Here is a 16,622-nt window from a genome sequence, read left to right on the forward strand (position 1 = left end):
CACGCTAACTCCACAGACCAGACTGAGGCAAGGCAAGGCCCTGGCACTGAAGGGCGTGTCACTCACTTCATAAGCCTCTGCTTGGTGGCAGAATCTTTGAAGCTCCTGAATTCTTCGCCTGCTTTGATCTCATAAAACTGGGGTTTGAGGACCGTCTGCTGGTCCTCCCTGAGCTGCTGCTGCCGCTTCACTCTTTCTTCCTGCTGCAGGAGTCTGCGCTGCTTCCTGACCTCTTCAACCCAGCCTTTTTCGTCGTCTGAACTCTCAGAACTTTCTGCATCACTTGGTTTTCCTTCCGGTTCTTCCTCCTCTTCCTGAAAATAAAAATAGTGAGACGCAGCTCCTTTCCCCAACCAATCACTGGCCCATTATTTTCTCTTAAATAGCATTAGCCCATGAGACTACGTGACATCGCACGCATCGGGGAAAGTGTCCAGGACTGAACAAGATACACTCCTGAGCTAAAGGCCAAACAAACTCACCTCAGCTCTACTCAAAGGCTCTTCTCACTCAGAGAAGATGTTACACTAAAGAAACAGCAGCAAATTCTGCAGGATAAACAGTACTTACCTTTTCACGATGTTCTTGCTGCTCTAAGAGTCTTAGTTTCTTCTTTCTTTTTTCACTAATTTTTGAAACAAGTGGATTCAAAAGCCTAAATTCTTCACTCTCTTCGTCTACTTGGAAGTCAGGGTTCTCAAACATAACTTTAAATCGATCATCAGTGAGAATATTAGGAAGGCTCTGTAAAAAGAACGTGAAAATTTAAAGTTAACATCTGAATAAAATCTGAGAAGACGGCTTTAAAATGTCTCACTCAATTATAAATTAATAAACTGCATAAGGCGTAGTGCATCAAATTATTATGGCTTTTTTAGAATTAGTTTTCAGAACGTTCTCACTGCCCCAGCCCTATCTCCTGCCTGCACACAAGTTCCATTACTCGGTTTCATAGGTGACAGGCATTACATGGCCAGTACACATAGAAGCTCAGAGCAAGCCTTTCTGGTTAACTCTACACTTAATACATCAGAATTTTCTTCAATAACATTTTTAATGCAAAACCACTTCTCAAGGAAATACATGTTTTTGGAAATGGCTTTTTAAGTGTATAGCTACTGTCCTGAATTAAGTTAGTGAGTCTTTCGACTTCATGTTCCAAAACTGGAAGAGGAAGCAACACTGACAGTAAGTCAAGAGTTAGCCTGGTGGGAGCTGGTGGTGGGAGGTTACTGACTCCAGCTGAGCTACCTGGAAACAGGAATATTTCCATCCCTTCTAGAATAGCCTCACCATTTTCCCTGGCCATTTAATTGTTCTCAAGGATACAGCAGAAGAGTCATTTTGACACAGTAAAACTTTCCTATTGAGACCCATCCGGATAGCACAGAACTGACACTAAATTCCTTTCTATTTGTACAGTTTCTGAACAGAAAGTTTACTAGAATGTGTCGTGAACTTGTACGTTCATGCTAACAGATGGCAATCTCACACCCTCGGGGTTCTGTACTCCTCCTTATCTGCCACAGGCTTGGAAACATGATAAATCAACCTACTTACCATGGTTTATAAGCAGCCTGCCGCACAGGTTGGAAAGGCTCACCTGTGTGGAGGGACTCTAGCTCTACTGGGTGGGCTTTACTTTACTGACTGTTCCTCCACTATTGAGTAAATAAGGCTGTGAGTAGCTGAGCTCTGAATACTGTACTTGCGCAGCACAGCCACACACACACAAACTACTAAATCCCAAGGCATTAAGGAACTTGGGCTGTTTATTACTCCTAGGTACTTGAAATCTGAGAAATCCTTACCTAAAATTCCTATATACTGAATGTATGTTCAAGACCTATCAAACAACGACTAAATATCATTTCCGAGTCAGGTTTAGGTTCAAGGAAGAAACAAAGATAGGTAAGATCTAGTCCTGACCCCAGGGTGCTCACCCACAGTCTAATGGAAAGAAAAGGATCCGAGGTGCCTTATGAAGGAGGCTAAACTCGCCGAGTGCTCTAGGGGCAGAGGTAAAGTAACCCTAACAAGAGATAGCTCAGAAGGGCTCATGGGGATGTGGCATCTGGGGGAAGGCTTGAAACGCGAGTAGGTTTCAGGAGATAGAAATGTGAAGGGCATTTCCAGCCCACGGAGGAGTGAAGAGTCTGATGATGTAAGAACAAGGGCAAAATCTGAAAAAGCATTTTTTTGATGGGACATGACTATAAAGGATTGCAAACACCATGACTTCCATTCTGCAGGTGAGGGATGGAGCAGGGAGAAGAGCACGAGGGGGACGAGCAGGGGACTGAGCCTCAAGACCCAGAAGGTCAGGAGAACTCCGCCTTGAGTCTCGAGCAGCACGTGACGGGCCGGGAGGGAGAAGCCAGGCTCACGGGGAAGACTAAGCGGACCCTGGGAAACCGAGAGAAGAGGAGGGCCCTGGGGATGTAAGGGTGGGAGCCACACGGAGAGGATTAGTAAGGTACGTTTCTAAGTCAGAGTGGATAGATACAGCTGTGGAGGAGACGCGAGGGACAGGAGCAGAAAACGGTTAGAGATTTCTCTCAAGTGTTCAGCTTAAGTGACTAGAAGGCTGGTGATACTGTGAGCTGGGCACCGACACTGGAGATCATCAGAAAAGGAGGTGTGGACTGAAGTGAAGGGCAAGAAACGATGTCCTACGAAAACAAGCTGTCTTCCAGTAAGTGAGTAGATAAGTAAACTGTGGTCCATACAGACCATGGAGTATTATTCAGTGCTAGAAAGAAATAAGCTATCAGGCCACAAAAAGACACGAAGAACCTTGAATGTATATGACTCAGTGAAAGAAGCCCACCTGGAAGGCTACATTCTGTATGAGTCCAACTCTATGAAACTGAGGAAAAGGTAAAACTACCGAGACAGTAAAGAAGAGAGCAGTGGCTGCCAGGGGTTGGGTGGGCCGAGAGATGAACAGGCAGAGCACAGAGGATTTTTTGGGCAGTGAAATGACTGTATGACACTGTCATGGTGGACACATGCCATTATACATTTGTCCCAACCTGTAGAATGTACAGCACCAAGAGTGAGCCCTGATGTAAACTACAGACTTTGGGTGATGATATGTCGATGCAGGTTCACCTCTGGTGGGGGTGTGAAAAGTGAGGGGCTGTACGTGTGTGTGGGGACGGGGGTTACGTGGGAAATCACTGGACCTTCCCCTCAATTTTGCTATGAACCAAGAAGTCCTCTAAAAGATTAAGTCTTTAAAAAAAAATTCAGTGAATGGGAAAAATTAACAAACAAAACTGATATTATGCTCCACTGAAGGCTGGCTACGTCTAGCGTGACGACTCACACACGTCACCTGGATTCTGAGGGATACGGCACCAGGCTCATGCCAAGGGGAGGGGTCAAGTGTGTACATTTTGGACTTATCTGTAAATACAGGATAGGTGGTACTGTCAAAGATCCAAATATTTTCAAACAGCTATTAACCTATTACATATTTTCAGGTAAAAAAAATAAACAGCACCGAAGGGAAATTTTTTCCTTTTCATCTTACTGTATTTATTAAATAACAATATTTAATAAATAACAGAGAAATGTGTTTAAAAGAATATATGTTGCCAGTACTCTTAAGATTTTTTTTCTTCCTTTAAAACAAATAAATTGCTTTGCCTAAAGACAAGCAGGAGTCGGAGGAACAACTATAAAATACTCTTCTGACCCAGCTGTAAAAATATTTCCTGAGGTTTTTCCTAGTCTAGTTGTTTGTTTCCACAGCTGTCTTTTTTTTTTTTTTTTTAAAGTAGGTGAGATGTAGCCAGTGATGTTCTACAGTAGTTTACAAGCGTCTGGCTGGTGATCGCCTATAAATACTCACGTACATATGCTAAACACTTGCCATTCAGATTTGGGAACATCTCTAAGTACTGTTTATATCACAGCCCCACCTCAAAGAAGCATATCTGTAGATCTGAGTAGGATGCTCATTAATATTTTCTCCTGACATAGTAACACACAGGAGGAATGTTTGACATTTAGAACAAGTTAATTCTTCCAGTGCTGTGACAGCTGGGAAATTACGGTGATGCAGGCTGCTGAGTAAAGATGGTGGTTTGAACACAGCATCCCTCCTAATCTCTGCTAAAGCCCTACTCACTAAACAACAGAAAGGAGACTTTCTGAAGCTGCAAACCCGTAAGGACGAAGAAGCCAGGAAAGGGAACAGGAGCAAAGAGATTTTGGGAGCAAGAAAGGAAGCCTAGCACCCGACTCTCCAGCCAGAGGCATCGTCTCTGACGAGGAGGTATAGTCTGGGCTGCAGCAGCCCGAAGGCAAGGGGAGCAGCTGGCATGGAGGGGTGCCACCCGCCCGCACCCTTGCAGTCCTCTAGACTCTAGGGCTTACTTCTTGGGACGCTGGCAGCCAGCTGTCATTATCTAAGCAAGAGCATCTCACCAACCAGAAGAAAGGCCACAGAGAATGCTCTCTGCAGCTTCCCCAGCTTGGTCAGGTCTCCACAGTGATGAGCCAGTGCCATCTGGATGTATCCACTCGGCTCTCTATCCTTCACTCTTAAATATGAACATGACCATGGGTCACAGCAGAAACTACTTCAATTTTTTTCTCCCCAATACAATTTCCCAGCTGAAGAACCTGAGCTCCTGGACTGAAAGGGCTCCCATGGCTGGCACGTCCCCAGACTCTTCCTCCTTCCTGCTCATTCTTGGATTTTGGAGAAAGTCCTAAGGAGCTCCCTGAGGAAAAGAGCATGTGCAGGTAGCTTGGTGTTGTGCAGACATGCAGGTGTGACAGCTCTTCACTCTCCCCTGACTCCACCTGATGCATGTGAGGGCTAGAAACCCCATCCCAGTAGGACACCATGGTCCTCACAGTTCTGTAACCACCACGGGGTGCGGGGAGGGACCCCAGGACAGTGGCTGTGGACCGGGATTCTCAGATGCCCTGGCAGGTGGAGAAGGGCAGGAAGATGCAGAGGAGGCTTCTGGAAAATAAAATTAATCTAACAACTCACCTTCCCATAAACATCTTGAGATGCAATTGAGACAACGGGCAAAGAATTGAGAGCTAAGTAGTGATGACTACAGAGAAACAAACAAGAAATCCATTATTAAGTCCAGGGAAGAGAAGCTGCGCAGGAAGTGTGATCAGGAAGGGTGACTCCCACTGGCCATGATGAACATTTGCATGGTCACAACCACGAAAATGCCAAATACTGACTTACTCAGTGTTACAAAAGAACCTTATTGGGGGGTAAGGTTGTCAGAAGACAATGCCTGACATTAACAGTTACAAAGCAGCACTATGAAGAGACACTGAGGTTTTACGCCAACAGAATCAGCTAAAAAGGCAAAAGGGTTTATCTCAGGAGAGGTGAATATGGGGGTGGAGGAGGGAGGGGGGAGGGGAAGAGGGGGAAGAAAGGGGAAGGGGAGGAGGGACAGGACAGAGGGATGGCCAATGTTCTTAAAAAACCTTGGAGAAATATTTAGGTTTTAAAAATATGTGAGTACTACTGTAATGAAAAAACAAAAACAATTTAAAAATATATATATCTTTATTGATTTCAGACAGGAAGGGAGAGAGAGAGAGAGATAGAAACATCAATGATGAGAGAGTCATTGATTGGCTGCCCCCTGCACACCCCAACTTGAGTCCGCAACCCGGGCATGTGCCCTGACCAGGAATTGAACTGTGATCTCCTGGATCCTAGGCTGACGCTCAACCACTGAGCCATACCCAGCCGGGCAAAAACAATTCTTAATTGGTACTAAAAGACTTTTAAAAATAACATTTTGGATGTTAGAATTAATCTGATGCAACGCAGTGTCTATGCAGGATTATACCTTTTCCCTAGAGAGATGAATTACTCCTTTAACATAAACTCTTAATGAAGATGCCTCTTGCATGATCTCCACGCCACAGGATCACTGGGCTGAGAGGTCATGCATGACAACACCTGACTGAGCTGCTGCAGAATCCGAGAGAAGTACATTCATACAGACCTGAAGGCAACAGCAAAACATGGCAGAAAAGGCAGACAGGAAGAGAATGGTACTTGTAAGAAAAATGGTTCTAACCAAACTCAAATCCTCACAAAACACATGGATGGTGGGAGCTGTGCCCTTCTAGCTGCGTGTGCACACGGAGCTCGGCACACATTTGCTGAAAGGACAGATGAACATTTTTACTAGAACTACCACCACCACACGTCTGTTTGGACAAGGTCCAGTTAATGCTTCATGACATTGTGCGGTGGGTCACTTTCCACAGTAGGTCCAACGTCACCTGACACAAACCTCTCATTAGACTTTCTGTTATCAGTGGCGGCACATTTGAGAACATAGTTCACTGTCTGCCCCTATGAATTTCGGTTGGAGCCAGAGAAGAGCAGACCCACACCTCCCTGACTCTCAAATCAGGAGTTATCAGAGCCAGTAAAGCTCCTGAGGGTTTGAAGAGCCGAGTTCAAAGGCAAGACTAATGAACTGCTGATGGATTTAACAATTCTTTCAAGTATTCTTTACAGTTATAATGAAGGATTCTTCCCTTCGTTCAGGAATGGTTTTAAGGTCTTCATTTCAATTAGATAAGCCTTAAACAACAAATCACACAAGCTTTGTCTAACAGCAGCCTCAGGCTTTCAGAAGGCTCTAAGTATTTCTGAAAAGAAATTGAGCTCTGACAATGGCCTGATTTGGGTCAGCAAGCCACAAAAAGCAAACTAGGGGCACATTTTACAAATCCCACTTTCTGGCAGAAGTCAATCAGGTGACAGCTACAAAGACAATTCCAGCTCCCAGCACCCCGAGAGGAACCGCTGTTTGATGGAGGTAAGGCTGTCTAAGGCTCTTCCTCACACTTGCAGGAGAAAGTACAGAGCCCGGTGCTTCTTACAGGAGGAGCCTATTAATGTTTTAACAAAACATTTTAAAGGCACAGGCAGCCATGCTTTTCCCCACCGATCACCTTGCATGTTCCTAGCTCCCATGCACCCATGCACATAAGGATGACCCTCCTGTGTTATCAATCCCAGGGCTGCCCCAACTTCAAGTCTGTGACAGAATGGTGGAAGATGGGAAAGGGGGCTTTCCACATAAATTCGTAAGCACAAGGGGCTTTTAAAACAGCTCTTGAACTGTGTACCATGCTGCACAAAGGATCAAAACAAATTTTAATTTACGTGTCCTACCCTCTCTAACATTCAATGTAATAAGGACTCCTAAGCATAAAATGCAGCTAGGAATGAGACACTTGCAGCCTAAGTCAGCTCCACTCTTTTCCTACTGAAGCTTCAGGGCCTGGAGATCCAAAAATCACTTCCACTTAGCTTGTAAAATGGCATTAAGGAGCGGAACAGTTACCTCCCTAACCGTCCCAGACAGGGCTAACGAGAAAACCAGCGCGCATCCCGGAGGAGAGTCAGCACGGCAGGAAGCACGGTAAGACGCACACGCATTTCATGCCCTGATGCGAACTGGGGAGGGGCATGGCCACAGCACAGAGAAGTAACTGTTTCAACACTGGTATATTATTCACATAATGACAAGGAAACATAAAAGCCACCTATGTATTTACTTACGGAAACTTCTAGAAATTAAGATTTAAATAATATATTAAAAGAACATAGACCAGGAGGAGAGGCTGCAGAAAGGGTGAGGAAGCGGAAGGAGCAGCGTGTGAATCCACTTAGAAATCACAGCACCAAGAATGCCCCTCTCCGGTCTTATCCTTGCACCTTATGGAAGAAATAACCAAGCCCCCCCAAGCTGAAGGTCACCGGCGACAGCACACTAGTAAGTAAGCAAGGGGACCAAGATCCTCAGTGGCAGTTCCTTGGCATCGCCAAAGAGGGTGGAACAAACATAAACACAGGAAGAGCTCACTTATTTCACGTTCCCTCACCTGGTTAACGACGAGAGAGAACAGAGAGTAAACAAGCAAACAAACCCTGAGCACTCAGCACAGCTGCTCAAAGCCACAGGGCCAGGCCCTTCACTCAGGCACAGGCCCTGCCCCGCAGGCTCCTGCGGAGGGAACGACCTTTACAACTCCTAGTATAAGCGAGCTGGGGTCCCACCGCCTGATCTGCAGATGAGAAAAGAGCACTGGGAGGAAGTCTTCATATAGCTGGGAAATGAGAAAAGCCCCCTCCTGTCTTGACAATATCAGCTAAATAAAGCACTAAATTTGATGACTGGCTTTGTCTATTTTCACATTAGTAAAGGAAGGTGGGCACAGTTAAAGGATAGCGTGCATACGCCCAATATGCCAAGTCTAAAAATTGGCTACTTCTGCAATTATGACCAAACCTAGCTAGTACATTTAAACATTTAACAATCTAAAAATTCAACAATAAAAAGATTAACTACAATACACCCACAACATAGAATATACAGCTCTTCAAAATATTTACAAAGAAATTTTAATAAAATTGGAAGCCACTTGTGTTATTTTATAGAACCAGGACAAAAATTTTATAAATACAATAGTATCTTGCTAGTACAGTTTGTAATTTTAAGAGAAACAAGACAGGAAAGAAACTCACTAAAATATTAATGACGCTTTCCTCTGGGGAGAATGAAATGGGTGACTCTCTCATATTTTCTGTTTTACAAACTTCCCGTCCTGAGCACATACTACCTTACAAGCAGGGGAGGGGAACAAAACACTAAATGTATTTTTAAAGTAAAAATAAACAAGCTTTAAGCTACTATCAAGACAGTGGAGAAGCAGTGTATCAGCATTCTCTCTGCCTTATAACACTGTACCTTAACTTTCTTTTTCCACGTAGACTGTTGCCGCTCCTCCTCCTCCTCGATTAATTTAAGTGCCAGCTCTTTGTTCACTTTTGGCAATTTCTATAGAGGAAAAGACAATCTGCATTAAAATGCCTACATTTTGGCTTTAAAGGTTAAAGCAGAGAGCTGAACAGAAGCATCTCCCCCCCCGCCCCGCCACTGCGCTCTCACTACTCTTCAACACGGGACAGACGACCCGGGGAAAGGAAAACGCAGTCTTTGTACTGAAGGGGGGAGAGGGAGAGGGAGAGAGAGAGAGAGAGAGAGAGAGTGTGTGTGTGCGTGCGTGCGTGCGTGCGTGTGTATATTAACCCGTGTCCAGTGAGGAAGGACTATCCTGCGGTGGGATAACCGTAATTAAGAGGGGCTGCTAGGGGGCCTGGAAGGCAGGAGGGGGGACGGGGCTTGCTCGTCACTGCCTGCTTCTTGCTGAGTTGGCATCACACGACGACACCTCACCATGACAGCAACAGGTGGTTCCAGGAGAGCGGGGGATTCCAGTGTGAAGCTTTCTGATGCTCCCAGTAGCACCTCCTCAGAGGCCTGTTGCCCAGCCCTGGAGTGTTAGCTCCATAAGTAACTCTTCCTGCACCACCGACTTCTCTTATCAATACCTAGTGTTTTTGTATTTTCAGTTCTCAATTACCTGGTTAACCATTCTTTACATTAAAGTCCCTCTATTAATATAACCAGTGGGGTCTGATTGCTATCTGGACCCTGAAATGATCTAATGTCTATTTCCTGTGATCCAAACAGCTAGCCTGAGACTCAGCCTAATGCCAGTAAGAAGCAGAGATTAGCAAAGGCCCAGCACTCTAAAATTTGAATACCCACTGGAAACACCATTGATTTTCTTAGTAGGGCTGACAGTACCAGTCCACCTGGCATTATTTCCCACGATACCATTGCTATAGAGTCCATAATGATAAAACTGTAGAGCATCTACCCTCATGACAAATAAAATATACCAAAGATATTAAAAGATGGAAAATCTCAGAAATGGATGACAGGATTCTTTGGAACAACAAAATGAAAATTAAGTACTTTTCTCTAGTAAAGTCAATGGTGAGCTCAACATTTACCTTTAATTGGACTCTCTGTGCCCGTGTTTCTTCTATCTTCTGTCGGATCTTATCTTTCCTATATTCTTCATAAGCAAATGGATTTACCATCAACTTCACCTTTTCAAAGTAAAAAAAAAATTAAAGAATTGTATTTAGCAGCACGTTTCATATACACCATGACTATTGTGTCAGAGAACAGACAGGTCTCTCACAAATCCTAAGTATGTTTCATGAAAACGTAAGTCAGTAGAGAAGAAATGGCTACAGACTGCTCATTAGTAACAGCACTTCTGTATTTACCTTGTGATAGAGTCTGATGTCCATGAAAAATCCATGCATATATGCCCGGAGAAAAGGTGATCCAATGAGATGTGTGAGCCCTGGGGAAAGTCAATTGGAAGAGGGCAGGTCCTTAGCGAACCTCTTACAACAGTAATTCACATTCACCTAGTATGTTTAGACACTGTACTGAGTACTTTTCAGGCATTATCTGTTCCAGTCGCCAAACAAGTCTAGGGTAGATGCCATTATTATTGCCATTCTACAGATGATGAAATCAAGGCATACTGAGGTTAAGTACATTGGCCAAAGCCATAGTAGAGGTGGGATATGGACCCCTGCCAGTCTGTCTCCAATGCTCACTGCCTTCTTGACAGAAATTTTTTCTAAATATACGTAGCATGCTAAAAAAAGTATTCCTTATTTAAGAACCAAAAAGCTCCAGTAGGTTGAACTTGTTTGAACCTTTCTCTAAGCACAGATTACTCATGTGACAATATACACTATGCTTAGTATCTGATTTGGCAGAGGATAAGACTTGGAAAATCAGATGAATGTGACTCCACCGCTTCTAAAATGTTCAAATCTGCCCCCCAAAACAAAGGAGAACAAACATAATTTTATAATCATTTTATCCTAGTTTCTTTTCTTACCTAAATTCTCAAGGTCTTTCTTGGTGACGAATTTGTAATCATCATAAACAGTGCTCTCTGGGTTCTCCTCCAGCTCCTCCGTCAAGTTGTCTAAGAAGGAGCACCACCTGGGCGCAGGGCCCAACACCTGCCGGGTAGACGGAAAGTTAGCAAATGGACATTCTCACATGTCAACTGAGTTAGTTATGTTACAACCAGACTTCCTTAAATATAGTTTTTAAGCCCTTCATTCTATCCGAAGTACTGAAAATACCTGCAACGTGCAGTCAACAAGCATATAATGGGAGAGAGCGAAAACGGGGGACCAGGCTTGTCAGGAAACCTTTTAGGTTGGGACCGAAGATATTAATGATATTCTCACATCAGACTACAGAAACAGAAACAACTCAGGCACTTATAATAACATCCATCCATTTATCTATCACCTCTTTCATTCAAAACAATACTAGAATCTACAAAAATACATTTGGTATAGCAGATTTTTAAAGTTTGTCATTCACAAAAGAGAAAGGTCCAAAATGAGAATTACCTTTTTCAAGGGTTTTCAACTAATTACTTGATAATTATATCTGCTCTTATATGATCTATTTCATTTAATTCATTAAAAATTAAAACTCTGTATATAAAATTTATCATACTTAACCTAAATTGGGATGCCAGGATCCATGAATTAATCCCAATGAAAGGTTGAGGAACAAAGGACTGAACAGAATTTATAATCAACTAATAAGATCTGAGTAGTCCTTCAGTTTGCAATCCATAAACTACTGATTGCCTTTTGCTTTTGGATCTGATACAGACGCCGCACCCACCGAGGAGAGGCCGAGCCCAGAGGAAACTCCAGTTCAGTGGGAAGCTATGCTGTTGAAATCCTCTCTGAAGTGGGGGCTTTCAGGAGAGAGAACACTGCCTCTGACAAACAGAACTTCCACTGACTACCTGCCTGTGAATTCTGACAGTAATCAATCAATCAGGAAAAAAACAAATCATAACAGAAATGATGAAATCTAGCTTAAACTGTTTGGAGAAGGGAAGGTGGGGAGGAAGAGAGTTATAACAAAGAAAAGTGGCCCCTAATGCCCTCTTCAATAAAAAAAGGATATCAGATATAGCCATATTAATATATATTTTGCCTGATTTGAAAGGATGACTCCACCCCTACCGCCGAAGGCCATGAACATGAAAAACAACTCTCAGTGAGCACAGGAGTCCTATCAAGAAGTTTCATATTACTACAGTCTGTACAATTTTTGAAAACAAGATTATATACATGAAGTGGTTTGACTGTAACCCTAGAAGACAAACTTTCAAGAAATGCAAAGCATCTTTTAAACATTCAATGAAGAACACTTTTTAAAGAAACTGCTAAGATTTTAAGCAATTTTAGGATAGTCGTTGTAGTCACAAGTATTGATACCAAACACTGCCACATTTAAAGCACTGTGCTACATCAGTCCCTGCCCGTGATCTCCCTGAAGGAGCATCAAGTCAGCTGGAGCAGAGAGGCGCGCGCACGCCTGCACACAAGCAGCCGTTTAACGCAATGCACTGAGACTGCGCGGAGTCCACAGGGAAGATAGGCGAGAGCTGCAGAAAACAGGGCTGGCTGGACACTGAGTGAGTATATCCGAAAGGATTTCAAGGTGGAATGAACACATGAGCAAGCTGGGAAACCACGGGGCACCTTCTGAGAGTGAGAGTTCAGGCACCTGCCACTACAGGGGGACCTGCTTCCCATCAGCCTTAAGTCTCCCATGGAAAGCTCCACCCCACGGCGGGTACAACCCGAGAGAGCCATCGTTTCTCAGACAGGAAGGAAGTACCACTATCACTTCTCTAGAATGTAAGGTCCAAGCTCCTACTCTCGGAAGAGCAGGAACTTCATGTGTTTTAAATAGTGAATTGCCAGTACCTAGGACATTACCTGCCAAGCAGCAACTGTTCAATAAATATTTCTTACAAAAATCTACTCAAACACAAAACATGTCCAAATGCATTCATGACTTTCATGTGCATAAGGTACTAAGACTTAAAAGGTCCCATTTGATAATTTTTTTAAATTGTCTAATTGTCCTTATTCAGATAAAAATACTCAGATGCCTCACTATAAAACCACTGGATATGAGAACACTTTTTGGTAAAGTCAGATGGACACTGGTTACTAAAAGACCTCATAATAAAGCAGTTTCACCTCTGAACCTTAAATCAGTCAGACACACGGCTGAAATATCAAAACAGCAGACCAGATCTGATTCACTTTCCCAGTCCTTTTCATAATGTTCCACAACGTGCTTTTTGATCAGTTATCTGGTCCTAATGGAATTGTTTCAAATTGCCTCTCAGGGACAGGTCTGGTTATGGTAAATAACCTCTGCAATCAAATTCATGGTCATTAAATTTTATAGGAGGAAATAGTTCCATCAAAAACAAAATGAAATCTAATGGGCTGATTTTATTAACCACGTTTCCCTAGTTCCTTTTCAGAGAAAATAACACAGAACAACCATAACAAAGTTCAAATGACTGATTTAAGAGGTATTAAACCTCAGGTTTTAACCACAGTAGAGCTTTCCTCAAAGGTCTACCATTAAGGTGCCCAAACAGTGGCCGCTTAGCCAGTAAGGAGGGGCTTACCCATGTGCACGCACCCTGCTGGACCTAGAATGAACCCAACATTAACTAACTGGTAAAAATCCCTGCTGTCTTCATTCATAAAATATATTAAACCTCCAACTAATCCTTTAAAATATATTAACTTATTTCCTAAATTTCAGGCTTTACAACTTCAAGAAAGCATTCTTTAACCAGTGGTATACTATTACTACTATATCAAAAGTTTCTGGGTTTTTCTGTATTGTCATTATATTCCTATATTTATACTTCAGTCAAAACTGATTATTACTTGTTTATCTACATTTTTATGCACCCTAAGAGTTCTGTTTCAGAAAAAGGGTGAGGACTGCTCTATTTAAAACTTCTATTAGCTGTTAATGACCTTCCACTTTTTATTTATAAAAATTTCCTAAAGTCACAAGTCAGTAAAAGTAGTGAACTGGAAACTGATCCATTAAGCTGCTATAAAGGGATATTGTGGGTCCCTTAGCAACTTCCCTATCTTGTCAAGCAATCTAAATGGAAACACTTGCGCCTCCAAAATAGGAAAGACTCTTTATTGACATGTTATGGGAAGGCCTCAACTCAAAGGCAGCCAAGTATCTGCTGGTTCTAACCCATGAGGTGGAAGAACCAATTTTAAAGTACATAAAACTACATGCCACGTGCCCAAGATCACCTGCCTTGATGACTACAATCTGCCTTTAAAATGTTAATTACATGTTTAATTTTAAAACTCAAAATTCTCATAGATTCTGGTAATGCACAAAAATGACTACGGGTGGGGAGGAAAGAGGGTGAATATTAAAATTCTCAGGGAGCTGACAGGGAAGGGTGGCCCTCCCCACTCTACTTCTGAAGAACTACTGTGCCTCAGGAGACTAGGCTGAGGACATTAGATAGATAGTCTTAACAGGTCAAGGGTGATTAAAATAACAACAAAGAAAAGTATTGTTAATGTTATTGGAGACAAAGACCCAAACTATACTAATTTAGTGTAAATGGCTCCATTTTTCCAGTTACTTATAATGTTACTGAGTATGACAAAATAATTTTATTTTCCTATTATTAATATGAAAGAAAATAATAATATAGAACAGCAATTAAATTTGACATTGTCTTGTATTTCTAATGATTAAAAAAAACAATTTAAAAACCTTTAGCAACTAAGAAAATTCTTAATTACTCCAGTAGAACCATACCAACAGACAATAAGTAGCTTAGCACAAAAATGGGCTTATGCATGGGAAAGTTTAACTGAAATACAATTACATCAGAACACACAGAAGCATATAATACATCCAAGTACATGCAGCTGAGTTTTAAAAATCTTCTTCTAAAAAATTTTCAAAATGTATTGCAGCATAGTGTGAAGTGGGACCTATGTTTGAATAACTGGAAAGAGAATGGTGATAGCATCAGAGAGTGTAACTCACACGGCAGAAGGACTTATTTTAAGTTCAGACAATAAAACTTGACCCATTAAATGTAAGGAGGTAGATTTTCAATCATCACATATTTACTGAGTTTATTATGTTCCAGGTACAGTATACTCTATAAAATTAGGTAGCAGAATGAAATCTAACAGGAAAAGAGTTGTTTCACATACAGCAATATATGTGTGGAAGGATTAGAAGATTCTTAATTTTCTTAACTTCACTGTATTCATTCAAAAGCTTAAGTGAGCATTTACTAAAAGCTAAGTGCTAATGATGAAATATAAGTAAAACAAGTTTGGGAAACAATCAAGTGCAATACATTGTGATTAGTGCCACAGAAGAGAAATTTTTAAATGGTTCTGGCAGCCCATTACCTGCTGAGGCAGGAAACTGAGGGAGCATTGAAGGAGACACACTATTATCTTGAAACACTCTAAGAGGTCATGATTTTATACTCAGTAAAACATAGCTGCCACAGTTAGAATTTAATGCCACATAAAATTAATATATATTTTACTCATTAATTATAGAGAAGATGCCTGATTAGAAGAATTGTCAATTTTACCTTTTAGTGATCTAATATTACTATAATGTGAGAAACTCAATTTAAACATTATTTATATTATGGCACCACTGAACAGATAAAGAACTGTACTTAATGACAAGTAACAATGAACAGTTTGACTATAAAATCATTTTACCACCTTGCAACCATGTAAATCATTAAATATTTTGTTAGCAGAAGTGTTTTTTGGGGCAGCCTAAAAGTAGATATTTATATCAGTTCTGGAACTGGAGCAATAACAACAATAAAAATAGCAAAAATATTAGTAGCAATAGCAAAAAAATAATAAAACACTCTAAAAGGTAAGATTTTAACCCTCTATAAGAATTTTAACCCACAGCCAACAGAGATCTGTCACTCTTACTATAAGGCCTTAACTCTATCAGAAACTACTGGGGCCGAAAGGCTTTGAAACTCAGGATTTTTTTTGCATTTTAAAAGGCAAGACAGTCTGTATACTGTGTATTACATAAACTCTCCCGAGGGGTCTAGGTTGGTGGTCCATAATCAAACACATTAGTACCAGTGATCTGGGATAAATACAGCCTAGAAAAGCCTCATCATCATGCTAATGAGCAGGTCAGGTTAGGTTCTGCCACCAATGAGTTACATAAAATTGTTCAGGGCTTTTGGATTTCAGAAGTGCAGATCAGAGACGAGGAAGGCATATTATACTGTAAATGCCACTATTATGATAAATGATAATTTTCCTAATTGCACAGCCTGCAATCTCCAGTAGGATTTTGCCAACTAAGAAAACCATCTCTGCAATATGTACACTCAAAGGAAATTTTCCTTTGCAAATGTTTCCTCCATTATTAACTGAAAGGCATCACCAGCACCAGCATGTATTTTCTGACAGCTGGGGCTTAATAATAACTGATCATAAACCTAAGAGAAGAGAGACAGCTGGGTGAGCCGAGGGCGTGGCCATGCACTTAAGCATGTAATTGCACTGGCCACATAACGAGCTGCCTGATTGCATGCCCACATTTATGTGCATTTCGTGAGTAATTATGAGTCATTTAAAGGTACTCTACTTGTAGTGCTTTGTTCTCTCATTCCTAAAAATCAGATTAGCAGAGAAGCAATTTAATTTCACATTTATTTTAAGAAGGAGAAAAATTAATACCTACTATGATTTCAATTTTTCAGATGAAAAGTAGTTTAGGCACTGAAATGAAATGATAAAAATATAAGGCTAAGTG

The 16,622-nt window shown here is 41.7% G+C and overlaps 1 protein-coding gene across 1 annotated transcript in view; it reads right to left on the reverse strand.

Moving 5' to 3' along the window:
• NOL10 (nucleolar protein 10) overlaps positions 1-16,622 on the reverse strand; it is a 66,826-nt gene that overhangs the window by 10,198 nt on the left and 40,006 nt on the right. The window contains exons 14-19 of the mRNA XM_087823340.1: positions 10,798-10,924; positions 10,166-10,245; positions 9,884-9,982; positions 8,772-8,861; positions 571-744; positions 67-314 (exon numbers count right to left, since the gene is read on the reverse strand). Coding sequence (XP_087679466.1) covers positions 67-314; positions 571-744; positions 8,772-8,861; positions 9,884-9,982; positions 10,166-10,245; positions 10,798-10,924 — 818 coding nt within the window. The remainder of the gene's footprint in view (positions 1-66; positions 315-570; positions 745-8,771; positions 8,862-9,883; positions 9,983-10,165; positions 10,246-10,797; positions 10,925-16,622) is intronic.

The sequence above is a fragment of the Miniopterus natalensis genome, chromosome 13 (assembly GCF_054644295.1).
Source record: "Miniopterus natalensis isolate mMinNat1 chromosome 13, mMinNat1.hap1, whole genome shotgun sequence".
NCBI classification, from domain to species: domain Eukaryota; kingdom Metazoa; phylum Chordata; class Mammalia; order Chiroptera; family Miniopteridae; genus Miniopterus; species Miniopterus natalensis.